We start from the raw sequence: 21,191 nt of genomic DNA, 5'->3' as shown, positions 1-21,191 counted from the left end.
TGCACAATGTGGGATCCTTACCAGATAGGATTGATGGAGTTCATAGAGAAAGTTCAAAGAAGAGCAGCACATTTTGTATTATCGCAAAATAGGGGAGAGAGTGTCACTGAAATGATACAGGACTTGGGGTGATCATCATTAAAGCAAAGGCATTTTTCATTGTAGCAGAATCTTCTCACAAAATTTTGATCACCAACTTCCTCATCCAAATGCAAAAACATTTTGTTGATGCCTACCTACATAGGGAGAAATGATCATCATAATAAAATAAGGGAAATCAAAGATCACATGGAAAGATATAGGTGTTCATTTTTTCTGCATGCTGTATGAGGTTGGAATGGTAGAGAATTATTGTGAAGGTGGTTCGATGAACCCTCTGCCAGGCCCTTAAATGTGATTTGAATATTATCCATGTAGAAGTAGATGTAGAGTCTACAGTTCTGTTTACAATCAAGTGCTATCATACATTCATAAAAAATATTTTACTGACAGAAATATGTTTGATAACTTGACGTTTATGAATTTCAATATCTCAATGTTAATTAGATGAAAGACATGGGTTTTTTATAAACTGTGGAAGGCAAAATTTATTCTGGGCTTTTTTAATCAGTGGCTACCAGGGCATGTGTAGTGAAAAATGTATGTCTACCAGAGATTTCTCATGAAAGACAAAACATCTTTGATAATGTAACTAGAACTTCATTATACAGTCAATCATTTAGAAATTAGAACCACAACAAAAGTCTTTAAAAAAGTGTACTACATTTTCAGCAAATGGTGTAGACCACTGTATTAAGAGCTCTGGAAAAGCTTGTATACACCTATTTTTTTGTATCGACAGAAAAAAGATTAACTTGCAACATGTAGCATACAAAATATAAAACAATATCTGAAGCATATGCTGGATTACAGTACTGAACAAGGGGAAAGTCTTTTCAAAATAGTAACAATGATTTATTTGTAACAGTTGGCACAGACTGATTACAAAATAATTAACATAAAACACAACTGTACAAAGCACCCTGCTAGCATTTCTGAATGTCACATATTTAGCACCAGTATCTCATTTATATTATCACAGTATTTTGAAAATGGGTGTCAACAGGAAATTTTAAAGTGCTCCTATGATGGAAGCAAAATCTAGTGGCTGAAATACTAGTATTAAAATATAGTAAAAAAAACAAGCATTCCCTTTCATTCAATAATTTATTACTCTTCATGACTAGAAATTTACAATTTCTTAAAAAACAATGTATTTATAAAACAAAAATACAGCACAAGTTTAAAAATGATAAAAAATGAACTTACATAGTAAAAATCATAACACAGTTGTCACAAGTTTGGCTGTATTGTAACATACATACAGTGGCTATATACAGTCAGTGCTTCATATAATTTAAAAAAAATATCACACCTTTCATATACTTCTTCTGTAAATAGAAGACTTGAAATTTGCAAAGGGAATTTTATGCTGTTGTATCTGAAAATAGAACAAGGCAGCTAGGGTAATGAGTCAGCAGCAACACTCCTGCATGTAATGCACCATGGACTTCTCTTAGACATGAACCCTAATTTGGTCATCTAAGGCACACATCACAAATGCTGCACTTAATGTTATTTATTTTTTCAAAAATCACTCATGACAGTCCAAAATGACTTAATAGTATGTAAACATTCTGATGAATCCTGAATTATATGAAATCTGGTAACTATTCTGTCAGTACATATTCTGTTCTTCATATGTATACTCACAGAGATGGTGCCTTAAATATCCAGCAAAAATGTGCAAATGACACTGAAATTACCAACATATTGTTCGTTACACTGAAAGATTAATCTGTGACTGCCTAAACAAAACCACTTCCAGATGCACATAAAAGGTAAATGTGTCTAGTATCACACATGTTGAAGTAACCAAGAGAGGAAGGAAGACTGAATTAGGAGCAGTTGTGCATTAAAAATGACATAATATAAACAGATACAGTTGTTTCATGCATATAACAGCCTCACAGATAAACTGGTAAAATTTATCAGCAGTTCATTCTTTTGCAGATATAACAATTTTCTTCTAAACTGTAGAATTTATAATATCTTGTTTGCTAGCTCATTGATACTAGGATGAACAGAATTGTAGAAGTTTACTGCCATTGCATAAAATGCCTCATTACTTTAATATCTGATTTTAGATTTAGCTCAATCAATCATTAGAAAAAAATATGTTTTTATCATTCAAAATATTTTAAAACTTTTTTAATTAGCTTGATTAAAATTTATCTGTTGTACTGTAATAACTCAAATCTGCTGCGGAAGTCACAAAGGTATAAATAATGCATATTACAAATTACATTACAGAAACATTCTGGCAATTCTGAGATGGTTTAGAAATATTCTGCATCTTCATGAAACTGCCGAACCACTATGAGTACTGAACAAATATTTCTTTGTGGATATGTACCTTTCACATTGAATAAAATAAAAAAAAGTTATTTAAGCAAATTTCATGCTGCATGAAGATTACTAACAATCTGAAGCACAAGTGGGGTACGAAAAAGAAAAGACAGCGGCCATTACATACTCATTCATTCAAGCTTGACATCTCAAACACACAAAATAAATTCTCTCTTTACAATAAACATTAATTGTACTAACATGAACACAAATTCAATGAGATACTATATAGCAGAGCACCAAATAAGAGTTTCATCCTACAGCTCGGTAACTGCTGCAATGAGATCAAATAACTAGAAATATTTTGACAAGGCCACTCACAGTTTACTGTGCCATAATGAAGAAGTGACTACAGACTTTTTCCTCATTTTAATGCTACACTTATGAGCAGTGATATTTTAAGAGATTTTTTTTTAACACAGTACAAAACTGGATGCACCAGAAAGTCATTGTCATCAGAACTGCGTAATACAACTTAAGTTTTCAGAATTTTAGTGATACAGAGATGCTGGTTGCTTCACTTGGAGGTGTGTGTGTGTGTGTGTGTGTGTGTGTGTGTGTGTGTGTGTGTGTGTGTGTGTGTCTTTGTATAAAATATTTTAAATGGTTTCAAATTACCTTTATATCTATTAAAATTACTACATAAAGTAGAACTTAAAATATAATATTTTGATTTTCTAAATAAATCTAAAACATTATTAAAAATTATATTCAAAAATTTAATTCATTTTCATGAAATATTCATTACTTTGTGTGGATTATGGATCAAAAAACATTTTAAGACTAAAAATGTCAAGGGAGCACTTAATTTATCTATGATGCTACACAATGATTCAAAAAAGAAAATATCTCTGTAAGACAGTTGGGTACTAAGATACCAGTTATTATTGTTAAATGTAAACAGATAGTAGTTGTCACTAAACACTCCAAAAGCTTCCAACATCAGTTTTATAACAATACTGCAGCTTACCACAGCCAAACATTTCCTTCAAACCTTGCATTTTCTACATAAAAAGATCATTAAGGCTCTGACAAACATCAGTAAACATAATATCTGTTACCTGCCCACAAATGAATATTACTTGTCATCTCTTTGTATTGCTAGAAAAAAATATTTGAAATAATATACATCAGCAGTAACTGTGCACTGCATTTAATTATATATTAACAATTCAATCAGATCCCTGCCTCATATCATATCAAAATCTTAATACACATTATTTATATATCATATATATAACGATAATGCACGCACTGTTAAAGTCTAATGCATTTCATCCACACTCCAATCCAGTCACTTGATAGGAAGACATTTAAATAATGCATTTGATTCTCATCAATGACTTTCACTTATTGACAATTTGACAATATTGCACATAGTTTGACTAGATGAAAAAAATAAAAAAATGCAGTATCTGAAGCAATGAAATAACTTGCAACAAATCTGCACTCTTTACTGATGTAACGTCAAGTCTTGACTAGTAGTACTGAAACTGGAATTCTTTGAACATTGCCTATGTGTAGAATTATTGTGATACAGGATAAATCATTACATTTCAGTATGTTTATAGCAACATTGAATTTCATTTTTTGTGGAGCTATTCGCAAAATAATAGCAGCAACCTTTTGCTTCTCCAATATAATAAGTATTATTTATAATATAATTATTTTGATGATTTATGGAAAAGTTATCTGTAATCATCAAGAAGAACTGGTTATGTTTTTCTGCAACAAGAATGTGACTGAAAAATTAAAAGAAAGTTATTTCAAATGATCATATCAAGTTTAAGCTCTTGCATTTCATGGCACAGTTTGAGTGCATCAACTATAAAGTAAAGGAAATAAACACACAAACATAAATAAGATGAAAACTTAGCATCAAATTTGATGTGTACATCATCAGTAGCAATAAATGCAAAAAATCAGCCCCTAACCACACAAATTATTACTGTCTGCAGCACTATTAGTAATGTGTTTTTTAAAGTATATGAAACAAATTGTTTAGTTTACCATATGAGAATAAAAAAATTAGAATGATTTACAATGTATATTGAAATTAAAATCAGCTCTTATATCCTTATTTCACTGATAACCAGTCCATAAATGTTTATATACACATGAATCAGTCTTTCAGAATGGTATTCTCCCTTAAGACTTTTCCCAGAATGCTATTTGTTGATAGGACCTTAGAAAAATTTTGTGTGCGCAGCAGTTTGATCAGACATAAAACACAATTTCATTGGTTTTTCTTTCATTATATTTAACACTGAGTATTTTTTGAACCAAAGTCATTTTCCCGTCACAGTCACATCAGGGAACAACAACACTGAACACAATGCGCAGCTTACATATGGTTGTAGTTGTACCACTGTGCTACAATATGGAAAAAGCACAATTATAACCAATTGACTTAGCCCTCAACTAACTGCATCTATGTTATTATCTGAATTCATTATTTTCAGTGCTATATATTATCTACTCAGATAAACTAAAACAAAAATCTAGCCCAAAATGTTTGATGATTTTTTTTCCATGTACCAGTAACTTGGAGTTTATGATCTCTGTAAACTGTTGGCTACCATTATTTATGAAAGATTTTCAATAATTTTTCAAATTTTAATACAAGGTAAGGTGAATTTATGTATTTTACTTCCCCATGATGATAATGAAAGACAGCATGAAAAATATTGTATTATAGTGTGATTAAAATTTTTTCTTGGTGTAACTGTTGTAGATAAGCAAACAGATTTTATTAACCTAACTTTAACAACAAGTCTGCCTTTCAAGTTTATTTTTGTAATGCGAGACAATTATGGAACAATCAGTCTTTTCTCTTCTAATCTTCAGCTAGCTCAATAGCTATACAGAAGAAAGAACTTAATTATTATTGAGTAATATAAACAAAGCAGTGACTTTTATTGCGTACAATCTGCTGTTGATTATACAGCAAGCAAATATCATAGCAAATGAACTCAAACGTCTGAACTTACAAATTTCCTTATTCCCTCCTGTTTGAAAACTGACTTTTATTTGGTAGTCATATGAGGCAGTGCTCTCCAAAAATTCCACAGAAGGTCTATTATTTTGAGTAATAAATACATTAGTCAATCAGTTTCATACTTTTATGCATTTCCGATTACTTCAGATTAAATTAATGTATCACTGGTTAGACCAAAACTTTTGTTGCATTAATTACAGTGTTATAATGCACAATTGAAGCTTCTCTTTCCCTGTATTATCTATGACACAGTCCGTTCCACAAACATTCAAAATTGTTTAGAGTGAGTGTCCATTATGAGACCATTTCTTTAGGTTTTCATACTCCAAATAATGCAACACTACCAGTTTAGACTTCCTCAAAAACCAAAACAGAAAAAAACAGTACATCTTTTCAATAATATCACCGATGCACTTCACTTAATCTCTAATAACATAATTTTAGACATGGCGTGTGTTTTATGTTGCAAAGATTCCTCCTTTGTGGAAAGTTAGTATCAGAATTATTACTATGAGGAATGTCATTCATTTACTTAAACACTCAACCATACTCTCTCTCTCTCTCTCTCTCTCTTTCTCTCTCTCTCTCTCTCTCTTCATCTCCTTCTGTCCCCAGACACTTGAAAATGCTGTTAACTCCTTCACTTAAATCATTCTCTCCACAACATACTCTACTAATTTAGACATTTTCACATAATTGAATAACATATTCATAATCTACATCATTAAGTCAAACAGATTTTCTATAGTGTTTTGATGGTTAGCACTGCTGAAACTGTGGAATGGTAAACTGTACTTTACATACCACAAAAATAACCAAATAATAAATATTATTTATAACTTACAACTCAGTACAAACATAGGAAAATCACATGATTTATATCAAATGGAAATCCCTTACACAACTGTAGTTTCTGTACAGAACATAAAGAAACAACTGTCAGCTTTGTAACAGATTTATGTACAACAGGCAAATGTGTATAAATATATCTACAAAGCTCAGTTCCACACATTTGCCTACATTAATACTTCAGTTCTGTTTATGTATTTAGATAAGTATTATCTCATTAAGAGGAAATGTTCACTTTCACAAGCAACAGGCACTGTGCCCACAACAATTTCACAAACATAATTTACCTGAATCTAAGACAGGCACTCACCTGTATGCAAACAACTAACAGCTGCTCTCACTCCCAGGTCTACTAAAACTAGATCTTCTCAACCACATATGTAAGCTTCCTTATGTTTTATTTCATTTCTTCTTTTGGCTTCATTACTGAACCACATACACTTAGAATCACAAGTTTCGCTCTTACCGATTCACATTTGTTAATTCAGGCCACGTTATCACCATTGTCAATATCCATTGAAGCCTGTGGTGAGCTGGTGTTCTCCACAGCCTTTTCTGTAACACTTTCAATAATCTGTCCCACACTAACACCAGTTTTTTCAGGAATTGTGTCAATATGACCACCTCCAGAATTTTTAGGAAGAGCTGGAGTCTTAGGCATTGGGCTGTCCCCACTACAAGATGACCCATCATCACAACTGTTAGAAACAGCACTAGCAATAAAGTGTTTTGTCTTGTTCTCTGGCATTTCTGTGCCAGGTTGTGATAACCTTTTGTCCACTGTCTTGTTGCTAGTGACATACTGAGTAATCTGCCGAACTTGTGCTTGCGATGACAATAAGCTTGCCACCCTAGCTTGGGAATTTTCATCAGGAACTTTACTAATAACACTATTAAGCTGTAAAGAATGTGAAGTACTTCCAGTAGGCTGTGCAGACTTGTTGAACTGGCTGTCACCACAACTGTAGTCATAACTGCAGCAAAGCCTCCCATCCTGTAAAAGAAAATATTTTGTTTTTATATTCCCTGCGAAAGAAAAAGTAACTAATATTACTTTATGTACCTTATTTACTACATCTTATTTCCTACAATAGCAAACACATCACACCACTTCACTGATATAAATAAAATACACCTTAGATAGTTTATTCACATGTGAAATAACAAAAGGAACATGTAATAATAGAGTTTTCTATGAAGCTAATGAATGATGGTCAAGAACATACAATTACAGTATCTGAAGATCAGTAACATCTGCAACACTGCATCAGTTGAAACATGGTGGAATACTATACTGTGAATATATTTCATTAAAATGCTTTCTATAACCTTTCAGTTAACATTTTCATGAAAATAATTTCTGTTTAATGTGCAAATAAAGTCAAAAATAAGTAGAATTTACAGTCTGCAAATGAGATAAAGTTAAAACTTTTCAAAAGTAGATGTACACCACCCATCCAAAGTGTTCCAATACTGATTATATTCCTGGCATATAAGCAGCACAGAAACTACAGTGACAGCTTAACTAACAACTATAAACAAGAGATGTGCATTAGACCAGTCACTTGTGAGCAGGCAGTATTCTTAGTGGATGTGTGGCAGTAGCGTGTCAACATTTTTGTGAAGTTAAAACATAAAGTAGGACAGAGGACCAGCAACTTGCACACTTGTGATGATTTTTATATCACACTTATTTTAAATTTTAAAAATTTTGATAGTGAATATGAATCTGTTATCTTATCCACAAGAGTAATGTGCTATTAGCATAGGATACTGTAATGCATCAGTCCACCCATTATCGACCATGTGCCATTTTCATATTTTTAGAGTTACATTTTGATCACGGCATACAGCCACTTCAAAGGTTTCACCACATCTCATTACAGTGTTGTATTTTTAATGATTCCTGTATTTTCACAGTTTTAATTTGTACAGTATAATTGATTAATAGAACCTATTGGATGCTGTGAAATTTGTACCTGGATTAGCACTATTTAATGAAAAGTGGATGATAATCACTGTAAAAGCATGAAGCGTGCAAAGCCTCACATGTAGCCACTAGTGACCTCTATTGAGTTCACTTTAATATGGTCACAACATGAACCTTCAGTATATTATTTACTTATGGAGTGCACTTACACTACTTCTCTTAGGGAAGTTACCGGATTCTGAATACACATTTCTGTTCTATACATATATAATAATAGCAGTTATGATTATTGTACATGTGTGCACTCATGGAAGTGTATATTAACATTTATAATGAAGGTACGGAATGTTAATTACACCAATAGGAGTCATCTAATTTTTCTGGAATGTAAAAATTTTTAAGGATTACTTCAACAGCTATATGTTGTTTGCAGGCTATAATTTGAGAATGGATAATGTAGTTTGAAACTAGTCACCACAAATACAAATATTTGAATCCACTGTGACAGAAAATGAAGAAAAAAAATTGGTGTATCGACACAGTTGTGTTGCAAATTGCAATAGAAGAACCATCTCTAAATCAAGTATTCAAGACATTCTCCAGAATGTTTTGAAGACAAGCAAAGTGTGTACAAAGTTTTCCTCACACACCTTGACTCTCGAACAAAAATGATGATGTGAGACAAGAGATTGTCTGGCATATACAGTGTTCAGATAACTTACGTGAGTTTTTCAGCTGAGTTAACCTATCTTGAGGTCACTTTTTGTCAGAATGGATAAAGTGAAAGACAGATTAGATGTGTGTTGTGCTATCGACCAACTGTGCATCAGTGATTATAATACCAAGTTGGCACTAAGTTTTCTGCCTTACAAGATTGGTCACAATCTATGGTAATATAATAAAGTTTTTTCAACCCTCCATCTAAGATTAGGGTAAGGTGGGTGTCTATTGTATTCCTTGCAATTGTCAGATATTGGTGAGACTATCAGCACTGTGGAAAACCAGTATACTTACAACAGCTGAGCAAATTGGCTACTGCAAAACACTGTCTTTGCACCAGTCATCCTATGGAATATAACAATGGAGCATTTCCAGCTAATAGGATAGTGTTATTAAGGAAGGAGTTGAAATTAAATTAGCAAGTAAACTTGTAAATAGAGATGGGGGTTTTTGCTTAAATTTGGTGTGGAACCCTACTCTCTCACTTATCGAAAACAGAGGGTCAAAGTTAATCACACTTCACATTTTGTTCAGTAATTTTCATTATCAGTAACTTCTTGCATTCATCAACTTTTGTTGGTTGGTAGCGCTAGTGTTTATGGAGAGAGAGAGAGAGAGAGAGAGAGAGAGAGAGAGAGAGAGAGAGATGTTTCCAAAACTGTTCTAAAAACTAAGATTTTAAATTCCTTTGTACAGAGCTTACTTGGCTGCATTTTTGTCTTGAAAATGATGGGTGATCACCTGTCAAAGTAATGATGGCTATGAGGATGTCATCCAGCTGCATTTGTGTAAGTTATTTGAACACAGATGATTATGCATGGATGCCTGTCAAAACTTGAACAAAATGAAAAATGTGAACAATTCTTTTCTGCAAAATATTATCATGAGAGATGATACCTGATGTTATAAGCATGAAACTATCACAAATCCCCAAAGTGCAGAAATTAACATGAAGTGTCAGTGCTCTGATGTCATAACCAACACTCAAGCCATTGCGATGTGTGAGTTTAACAATATACCAAAGAAGGACGTTTCTGACAATGTCACATGGCTATAAGAGTGTTCTGTACACTGTACACTAGTAGTGGGAGACTGCATAGAACATCTTAGGCATTAAAACCATCACATAACTTTTCTCTATTTTTTTTTTATTAATTCAGCTTCGAAAGTTTTTGGGCTGATGGGGTCTTATCTTCTGCCTCTGTGGTCACGGATTTACAGGATTTACACAGTCTGAATTTCTCACAGTGTGTTAAAAGGAAATTATCTATTTGCACGTATGAAAAAGGTTATGATCAGATAAAAATAGCAAGAAATCAATATTGATAAAAATAAGAGATGTAAGGAAGATCACAATAATGATAAAATATAAATAATGTCATATCTGAATCAAGAGAAACAAATTACTGAAAAGGTAAACAGTACTATTAATTGAAGTTACTCACATTAAAAGGTATTCATGATAAAAGAGATAAAAGGAATTCATTCTGTCACAAAACAAGTCATAAAACAGTCATAAGAGCATACAAAAGCAGCTAGCTCGGCAATTAAAAAATAAGTAAAACAAATCAGTAAGAAGTTAATTCAGTAGTGTAATTCTTACATTAAGCATAGGTTTCACATTCTTATTAAAACTACCATGTACCAGTCACTTCCTTTACATTAATTTGGTCATCACTATACACCAAAAGAGCTACATTAATATATCATGCTGATTATAAAAAGCAAGTGAAGGAATGACTGTAGCAGAATATTGCACATAAACTTCCCAAAGAAAATGAAAACTTATGCTCATGTCTGTATTATTTATTCAGCTGTATAGGTTTCCTTATCTATTCCCATAACTCCTCTAGGATCTGTTGATCATCTGCCTTACTTATTCTTCTCAAGAAATACTTGTCCTGGCCAACATAATCTTCATAAAAAAAATCCCTTGCTGAATGGCTCCCATGTTTATTTGAATGGTTCTGATGAAGATATTAAAGTTTAATCTCTGCTTCACTATACTTTCAGTGTAGATAAATGTATACCAACAAAGGCCATACAGCTTACACAATACATGCTTTGGTACAGTTAGACACTTCAGCACTTCCTTCACCATATAGCTAAGGATTCTTTTTCATGGCATTAGTAAGTCACAACTCACTTGCAGTCAGTTTATGCAAATCATTACAACTGACATTTATATGGTTCTCACTTCCTCTTTACCCATAACTTATTTCTTCATGCATATGCCATATCAATTTCTCTCCTAATCTGATCCTATTTATTGTGGTGTCAGCTTTCAACTCTTCTGATGAAACGTTTAACACATTACTATGATACCATCCTCAATAAAACCACAACAATCCATGGCATACATTTCTTCTCAAGGAACAAAATCATTCTTGTACATAAACTAGTTGTAATACAGAATCCTGTGTGAGTCACTGAAGTGTTTCCCAATGCTAAAACTTTTTCATCAGTATGGTACATGAATGTGTGTTTTGTGAATCTGTACAATCTTGACATAATTTTGTTGACTAGTGTCTTCAGCAAAAGCTGACATGTAATTGAAAATTATAAATGGTTACATGGCCTTTGCTTGATCCTGTAGTAAGTAGGAAAGCAGCTCATCACAAAATATAAAGAAAGATGTAACCTTGCAGTAGGACCTGCCTAGGTCTTGGTACAGCTGTGCAATTGCTAAGTTCAGTATTATCGTAAAATATGCTATCTGTGCAAACATCTAAATTTCTATTAGGTCATGTGCTCTCATAATGATTCAGAGGTCCCAGAAACAATTACTGTTGCTCACTTACTAGATGAACTTCATGTGTAAAATTCATTGGTGTCCAGGCGGTGAGCAAATTAAATTGGTATCAGTACATTCATACGCTGAACAAAAATTCCGTTCATTCTGCTTTCAGTCACTGTCTTGGTTTCCAGATAAAAATGCTAATGTATTTTGCATGCTTTCACTCCCTGATATGTTACATGATAATCTTCCTGGGAAATGCAGCTAAGGTCTATGAAGTATTTAGTCTGCAAAAATGAGCAACAAGAATATTATGTTGACTGGATAACTAACCTCCTGTAAGACCTATCCAAGTACCTAGGAATTCTTACACTTGTGCGAAAGTAAACTTACTCTTTAAACAATACACTTCAGTTTTAAATCAGTTAAGCACTACACAACAGTACAACCTATACAAATAGTTTTTCATGTGAGTCCTGCATGCCTGTCTACTCTACTGTGTGAAGTGCTTTTGTCTGCAAACTTTTTTTTTTTTTGGTATGCCCCCCACTGATATATGGTATGTCACTGACAATGTATATGTATTTACAAATAAATTAAAAACATATCTAATTAGCCACTGTGTGCATACAGCATCTGAATATTTAAACAATGAAAGCTCCAGGTAGAAATATCAACAATGTAGGAAAAGATAGATTGCAACTTACTATAAATAAGAGCCCATTAAGTTGCAGACAGGCACAATTAAAAGATGCATATGTAAAGCTTTCAGCCACAGCCTTCATCAGCAACAGAGAAAGAAACACCATTCATACACACAAGCAAGAACACCCCATGCACACATGATCAACAATTCTGGTAGCTTTGGCCAGAATGCCAGCCCAAACTGCCAGAGCTGGTGGTCATGTGTGCATGTGATGTACTTGCTTGTGTGTATGAATGGTGTGTGTCTCTCTGTTGCCGATGTAGATTTTGGCTGAAACCCTTATGTAAGTGTCTTTTAATTGTGCACCTCTGAAACTTAATCTGTCTACTTCATTGCAAGTAGCAATCTATCTTTTACTACATTATCTGAATATTTGAGTTCTGGTTTTTCTGACCTCAGTTAGAGTTGTAAAAAATAAAGTTTATTGAAACTAAACTTTCCCTTGTACAGTACAATACATTATAATCACTATCATTTATAATTTCTCAATAGTCACAAAGTTACTGGGTATGTATTAATAGCAGCCAAGAGCTGGAAATACTGCAGCTTTTTTTTACAGAAAAGAGGCTTTGTTGTAATTAAATAAGATGCTAACACACAGTGTTGTAAGTAATCAACAGGTGGGGTGAAATTCTAGATAAATAACACCAACCATATATTATTAATTATAGAAAGTTGCTAATTAAATTTACAGGTGCAGACAGATCTTTATCACATACATAAATTTCGGACAAAAATGATGGGGCTTCTGGAGAATCTCAACATACAGAAACAGTATTATCAGACAACTACTAATTATCTTCTCTGAAAAAATTGCAAAAAGCAAGAATGTAACACTAGGATCAAAAAGCACCTCTACAAAATCTTTAAAGGGTTAACATTAAGTTAAATTTACATCTTGGACTTCTTTCCACATCCCAGATTTGACAAGAGTTTGTTCTACATAATGAGTGAGAACTGGGAAATTTCTGACCAGAAAAACCAGTAATTAAGGCACAGCCTATCCTTGACTAGGGCTCGGGCAGTAGGTGATTTCCTTCAGTATGTAAGAGCAAAGAATGTTTTTCCCTGCTTCTCAGCATCTATTTATAGTCATCAGGAGGACTAGCACACAACAGGCACACTTGTTTAATAATTGCTCCATCAAAAAAACTAAACTCATAAGTCAAGATACAGTATAGCACAACAGTTAAAAAATAGAAGACAATTTTTGTCTTGAACACAATCTTTATCAACTTGTTGGACAGTGCTACAGTTGAAACAGTATCCAGCAGCTAATATTATTTCCACTGGTTAATGTTTGTTGATAATTTATGAGAAGGAAGGGAGAAACTGATTGTCAATGACTCTAAAAAAAAAAAAAAATAAGATTAAAATGTTGAAACTGAAAATTATTTTGGTAGGAGGTAATTATTCAATGGGCAATACAAATTTTAGGAACAAAACTCATTCACAGCACAACCACTTACAAATATTTGTGGAAAATGAATAGCCAAACAGAGGAAGTGACATAATACTCCCCTGTTAATATATGCCACATAACAAAATATATATAATAGTGGAATGTAGTTATACGACCATAGAGTAACTGTCATGGATTATCAAACCTCAAGCAAAGGAGTCAGCCATTGAGAAGGAAGTGGGACAGGGTTGTAGCCTATCCCCGATGTATTCAATGTGTAAACTGAGCTGGCAGTGAAGGAACCAAAGGAAAAATTGGAAAGGAATTAAAAGTCAGGCAAAGAAATGAAAACTTTATGATTTTCCCAAGACATTAATTCCAAGTGAGCTAGCAAAGGACTTGTAATATTAGTTAATGTACAACTAAGGTAATGCAGTGTAGTTGAATTAAGTCAGACGGTCGCTGAGGTATTTACATTATGGAATAATATGCTAAAAGTGGCAGAAAAGCAAAAGTAACTTATGTCAGCTGAGTAGAGGGGATGTAAAATGTTAGAGTGGCAACAACAAGTAAAGCTTTTCTGAACAAAGAGAAAAATGTTAAAGTCTAATTATAGATTTTAAATGTTACGAAGTCTTTTACTAAAGTATTTGACTGGAGTACAGTCTCGTATGGCAAAGAAATGTGGACAGTAAATGACACAGACAAGAAGAAAAGAAGCTTTTGAAATGTGCTGCGGCATTAGAAGCCTGAGGATTAGATGACCTGATAGCATAACTAATCAAGAAACATTGATTGCTGGGATGCTGCACTAGACGAGATATGATAGTGACAAGACATGCATTCCCAAGCTGTTTTTTGAATGGATCACCAGTGACAAGACTCGATGTGATGGCCCAGGAAATTTGCTTTTGAAGTAGGTTGGTGGGGTGACTACATCCAGTGTAGGCTGAAGTACTTAGCAGTACACCTGTTGTCACTCAGTACTATCCAGGTTTTTAATGTATTAATCACCTACTTTGACAAGGCTATGACTATCTAAAATCGCGGCCTGAAATGAGGCCTTTCCGTCCAACATTTTGCTCACCCCATTTAGAATATGCCTTCATCATCCTCCCAATCTCCTCAATATCCTAGTCAGACACTTTGCTTCTTATGCAGCCATTTCCTTGCCCTATGGCTCCTATCCCTGTGACCATCCCCTATGCACCCTCCTACTACCACCGATACATCCCCTGCAATTGGCAAAACATAAACTATCAAAGGGAGAGCCACCAGTGAAATGACATAACTCATGTACCAGCTGTTATATAAACACTGTTTGGCTATTTGATTTGGCACGAGTGTCACCAAGTTATCAGTTAGGATGAATGCCCATAGGCAGAGGGTGTATACTGGCAACTCACAGTATCCTGTTTCAGAGCACGCTCTAAAACATGACAGTCATGACCTCAGTGCCTGTTTCACCACACATGCCATATGGATTCTCAGTTTCTGAGAACTGGCAACTGGCACTACAACATTTCCTTGGTTTTCACCACCCACCTGTCCTTAATTGACATTAATATCTTTGGACTCAGCATTTCTTCACAGTAACTATTCCTTTCTTCTCTACATTTTAGTCTTCTATATATTTTATTTTCTCTGTATATTTTCCCCCCTCTAACTTTATGCTCTTTTTAACTCATGAATGATGTTTTATCAGTATCTCTGTCTTGTATATTACCCTATCTTCCACCTTTAGGCTCTCAGGTTTTCAGATCTTGTCCAGGCTCAGTCCCCAACACTCAGTCTTTCCTTCTCATCCTGTCTGGTAATTCTTCCTTTTTTTTTTTTTTTTTTTTGCTGGGGTGGGGGGGTAGGGGCAGTTTCCTCAGACCTCTAGTTGTGAGGGAGGTACTTGTTGTGAGAACAAGAGGTGACAAAGATGAAGACAGAAATGTTAGAGAGAGCAGGAATTCAAAGACAGAACATTTGGTAAGTGTTGTGCCAGCTTCAAATGAGAGATGATAGAGCAGACTGATAAATAAAGACTCAATGAAGGGGCGAGAAATGGGAAATAAATGAACAGTGTTATTAAAACTGGAGACAGAAGCAGAAAAAGAAGTGGGAAAATACAATTCCAGAAATTGCACAACACTCCATACTCGGCAAACAAAAAGAAAGAACACAGAGAGACATGTGAGCCATATTGGTACTAAACTTACAATCTCCAATTGTGATAGTAATATGAAGCAAAATACGTATCATCCAGAAATAATTAAAGGCACCTGGTAAGATAAGGCATTATTTTTGGACAAATTAATGGAAATGTATATCACTATTTCCAGAGCTGTAAGATTTGTATAAGATGTATTATAGTACAAATGATGTACTTTGTATGGCAATGTATATAACATTAAATATCATGTGTATATATTGTCTGCAGTATTTATGTTGTTTACATTCATTCATTCATTCATTCATTCATTCATTCATTCATTATTGATCCACTGAATCATTTTGTGTGCAGAGAGTACTACATGTAGTTAAACATAAAAAAAAAACATTAAACTTAATTAAATATACCTAGACTTACACAGCTCTATGATAGTTATAAATTACAGAATATAGTATTAGTATACTTGTAAGTTGTTCAAAATTAAGGTCAACAAGGCCTAATAAAAATTAAAATCCGTGGATACATTTAAAATGAAATTAAGTACAGATAAGCATCACATAATTTATACAACAGTTAAGATTTACTAGATAAATATAATAAGTACATACAAGAAGATCAATTTTAACAGTCAGTTAGGACTTACTGAAATTTACATTTTGAAGATGAATTATAGTACAGGAAGATGAGTGTGCAAATATATTACGTAGAAAAATCATATTCAAAATATTCATTTAAGTTATAAAAAGTGGTAATATCGATTCAAGCCTTCTTTTAAAATGTGCTGGATTGTTTATGTTTTTTTATGTTTAGCGGTAGATGATTATAAAGTTTAATCCCCATGCATTTTACACTACCAGCATGTAATTTGGTGGAATGGGGAAACTGTGTCAACAAGTATTTCCCTCTAGCATCATGCTGGTGATAGTCCTGATTCTGCTTCAGGCTGCCAATATTCACCATGGTAAAACTTAGTATCTCCAATACATACTAACATGGTAGTGGAAGAATACCTAGTTTTTGGAATAGTTGTTTACAAGAGTCTCTCTGCTTTTTGAATAACATTATCCTGACGGCTTTCTTTTGGAGCTTAAATATTTTATTGGACACTGAACTGTGGCCCCAGAAAATGAGGCCTTATGTTAGGATTGAGTGAAAAAAAGCATGGCACACTGATGTTAGGATATTTACACTCTTCACTTTCCTGACTGACAGTAGCATAAAACATACTTTACTTAGCTTGGTAGCTAAGCTGTCAGTGTGCCTTTTCCAGCTTAGAGTGTCAGAGAGAGATATCCCAAGGAATTTAGTTACATTTTCCAGTTCAATACTATTTACACTTATTTGCATAGTTGGGACGGTGGGATTTCTGCTCTGGACTGTATGAAATATTACACCTACAGTCTTTTTTGCATTAAGAAGTAGCCTTTTAGCTGTAAGCCCTGAATCTAGTAGAGCTGTATTTATTGGCTGACTGCAGCTTCAATGTGATCATCTGAGTCAGATACCAGAATATTGGTGTCATCAGCAAAAAGGAAGGTATTGCAAGTCATTACATGAAGAGGAAGATCATTAATGAAAAGGAGAGATAGGATTGGGCCTAAAACTGATTCTTGAGGGACACTATGTTTTATGGTTTGCACATTAGAATGTGAAACTGTGGATTTTCCTGAAGGTGTGACCTCACATAACTGCACATACTGTTTTCTGTTTAGTAGGTAGGTTGCAAACCAATTGTGGGCAGTGCCCCATATACCATAGTTACATAATTTTTGTAATAGTATTCTGCGATTTACAGAATCAAAGACCGTTGTAAGATCAAGGAACAACCCCACAGCTGACTGTTTCTTATCTACAAGAGTGAGTGTTGTATCTAGAAATTTATAAACAGCATCTACTGTCATTTTCCCCTCCTGGAATCCATATTGAGCTGGAGAAAGTATACTACACTCATTCAGAAATGATTTTAGTCCGTCAGCCACTACATACTCAAATATTTTACTAAACACAGAGAGGACTGCTATAGGTCAGTAATTATTGGGATCTTGTTTAGAGTCTTTTTTGTGTATTGGTATAATTTTTGCTATGGTAAGTAATTTAGGGAATATGCCTTCCAAAACCGAAGAATTAATGATGTGTGGCGGAGGTTGGTGATATTATTTATCCACATAATACTGTATTCACTGATTTGTTTTGTATTACAGTACAATCTTTGTACAAAATGTAATTTTACAGAACCAAATAAACATCAATCAACCAAACTGGAAATGATTATATCATAATTTCATAAGTTCTCCCCAGATATGCAGATATAACCATCACTGATCATGTTGCATATTGATTACTTTCACAGTTAACCTTTCTTACACGTGATGTGATCACAAATAAAATGACAAAAAACTAGCTAGATATTAGTCAAGTATTAATGTGGTACAAAGAGTACCAAGAACCCCTAAATTTACAGGAATGAGATATTCTGCATAAAAATATTGAATTCTTCCAGTGCACAAGTGATATGACAGAAAAAAAGATGGTTGTAATAAAAAATTTCCACAGTCACAATACACTGAGATATGATATGAGGAGTTGAGAAGTCAAGAAAAAGTTGCATACATTTTACATAGTTACTTACAGGAAAGTGATTCCCACTTTACACAGTGTGTGTGTGTGTGTGTGTGTGTGTGTGTGTGTGTGTGTGTGTTTGTGTGTGTGTTTAAATAAAAGAGATGGGGGAAGAAGGGAGGGGGAGGAGGTATAAATATACTAATGTCAAACAAAGTTCCAAATCATAGCTTATAAATCTTGTGAATTATGTCCACAGCGATGCAACAGTATGCTCAGCAAATGGAAACCATTCCTACAGGAAACTTATTAACAAATACCATAAAACAGATATAAACACAAAAAAAGGAGGAGCATTAAATAGGAGGCATGGAAGACAATGAAGAGAAATATGTTTCCCTAAGAAGTTAGTGAAGTCCAAGTCTTCAGAACAAAAAGCACAAAAACCTTGTATAACTACAGGCATTAGGACTTCCAGTGTAACCATGAAAAGACTGAACCAAGACATTAAAACTTGCTCAGATCCACAGTTTGTAGAATATGTAAAAACATACAGAAAAATATACTGAAAGGCAATAGCAAAGGCAGAGTTGCTATATAATAACAATTTAATCAGTAACTCAGACAACAAACCACAAACTATACAGGACATTGTGAGGAATGAAACTACTACCTTGGGAGAAAAGGAAGAAATAATACTCAAAAGCAGTGAAAATTGCAATACAGAAAAGAAGGAAATGGCAAACTATATTAATAACTATTTTTTAAATGTACCATATTCATTAAACTTAAAGTTCACAAAAAAAAAAAAAAAAAAAAAAAAAAAATACATGCTCCAAGGATCGCCTGCAGCATGAATATTCCTTCAACAAATGAACAGGAAGTAATTAGAGTGATTAGAAGCTTAAAACCAAAAATGCCAGCGGTTGTTGATGAAGTACCAGTATCAATCATAATAAGGACTGCAGAGCAGATTTCAAAACCTTTAGCACATATTGCAAATTTATCCTTTAGTGAAGGTGTGTTTCCTCAATGACTGAAGATCTCAAAAGTGAGGCCACTATTTAAAAATGAAGTCAAACATAAAATAGAAAACTACTGTCCCATATCACTTCTTCCTGCTTCCTCCACGATATTAAAGAAACTGATGAAATTGAGGGTCACTAGTTACCTAGACAATAATAAACTTTGGAATAGTAATCAACATGGTTTTCATGCAAAACAAAGCACAGAAACTGCAGTCATAGACTACACCCAAGAAATAATTAAAAATTTGGAGAAAAACAAAAGAGTAGGAATCAATTTAGATCTATCGAAAGCATTCAATACGGTCTACCATGAAATCCTCCTTGATAAGCTGGAAGCATTAGGTATTATGGGAAGAGTTAAAACGTGGTTTGAGTCATATCTCAAAAACAGATCTCAGATTGTAGAGCTCACCACTGTAAATTCAAATCAAAAAATAAGGTTAGTTTCAGAAGCAAAAGAAGTTCCTTTAGGAGTACCCCAGGGCAGCACCTTAGGGCCGCTACTCTTTCTCATACATGTCAATGATTTACAGTTACAATATGATACAGCCAAAATTGTACTATATGCAGATGACACAAGTCTGATAGTGAGCGACTTTAAAAACTAGTTACAGTCAATTACTGACAAAATCCTAAAATGTATTGAGACTTGGTTCAGTGGAAATAAACTTACACTCAATGCAAAGAAAACAAATTACATACAGTTTGGTAAAATGATTCAGGATGAAGACATTAATCTAGAACTGGATGACAGACTAATAGAGAGAGTGCACTTTGCAAAAGTGTTAGGAATGCATATAGATGAACCTATGAATTGGAAACACCATGTAAAATTTCTTACACACAGAGTTAACTCAGCCTGCTTTGCACTGAGAGTTATTGCAAATGTTTGCACTTTAGAAGTCATCAGAATGGCATACTTTGGATACTTTCATTCTGTTGCCTCATTTGCAATAGTGTTCTGGGCCAGCTCAAAATCTAATTTGAAAGACATTTTTATTTTACAAAAATGGGCTATTCGAATAATTACCCACAGTCTCACTACAGACCTCTTTTCAAAAAGTTAGGAATACTTACTCTGCCATCAGTCTATATACTTAAATGTGTACTCTTAACAAAACCTAATCTAAGCAATCTCCACACAAATGCAGACTGTCGCAACCATAACACAAGGAGCAAGAATAATCTCCACATAGAACAAGTAAGAAGAACATGAACTCAGAAGCATGTAAGCCACATGGGCATTAAGCTCTATAATGCACAGCCTCAGTACATTAATGATTTAAAGGACAATACAACTTTTAAATTGGAACTTAGAAAATTTTTAATTGATAAATGTTGCTACTCAATAAATGAATGACAAACTAACCTCCAAAATGTTCTATCTTTGTTTGTTTCAAATTTTATTATACCTTACCATCTATAGTACTAGTTATATATTGTTCCTGAGAAACAAATTACTATAAACCATTTATGTGGAAAGAAACTCTAAGTTTGCTGTCATTTATTATAGACAATTTCCTTTTGTACATTCTATATTTTAATTTCTGTGTATGACAAATCCAATTGTAGACAATTTCATTTTGTATATTCTATATTGTTAATTTCTATGTATGACAAGTCCAATATCGTTTGTATGATGACACGGATGCT

At 33.7% G+C, this 21,191-nt stretch overlaps 1 protein-coding gene across 1 annotated transcript in view; it reads right to left on the bottom strand.

Moving 5' to 3' along the window:
* Positions 1–6,453: 6,453 nt before the first annotated feature.
* Positions 6,454–21,191, bottom strand: part of LOC126475099 (protein kinase C-binding protein NELL1-like) — a 980,737-nt gene continuing 965,999 nt past the window's right edge. The window contains exon 16 of the mRNA XM_050102677.1: positions 6,454–7,289. Coding sequence (XP_049958634.1) covers positions 6,780–7,289 — 510 coding nt within the window. The 3' untranslated portion in view covers positions 6,454–6,779. The remainder of the gene's footprint in view (positions 7,290–21,191) is intronic.

This window comes from Schistocerca serialis, chromosome 4 (genome assembly GCF_023864345.2).
Source record: "Schistocerca serialis cubense isolate TAMUIC-IGC-003099 chromosome 4, iqSchSeri2.2, whole genome shotgun sequence".
Taxonomy (NCBI): Eukaryota; Metazoa; Arthropoda; class Insecta; order Orthoptera; family Acrididae; genus Schistocerca; species Schistocerca serialis.
Note: the sequence above shows the minus strand (reverse complement) of the source record. Positions and strands in the feature narration are given on the sequence as shown.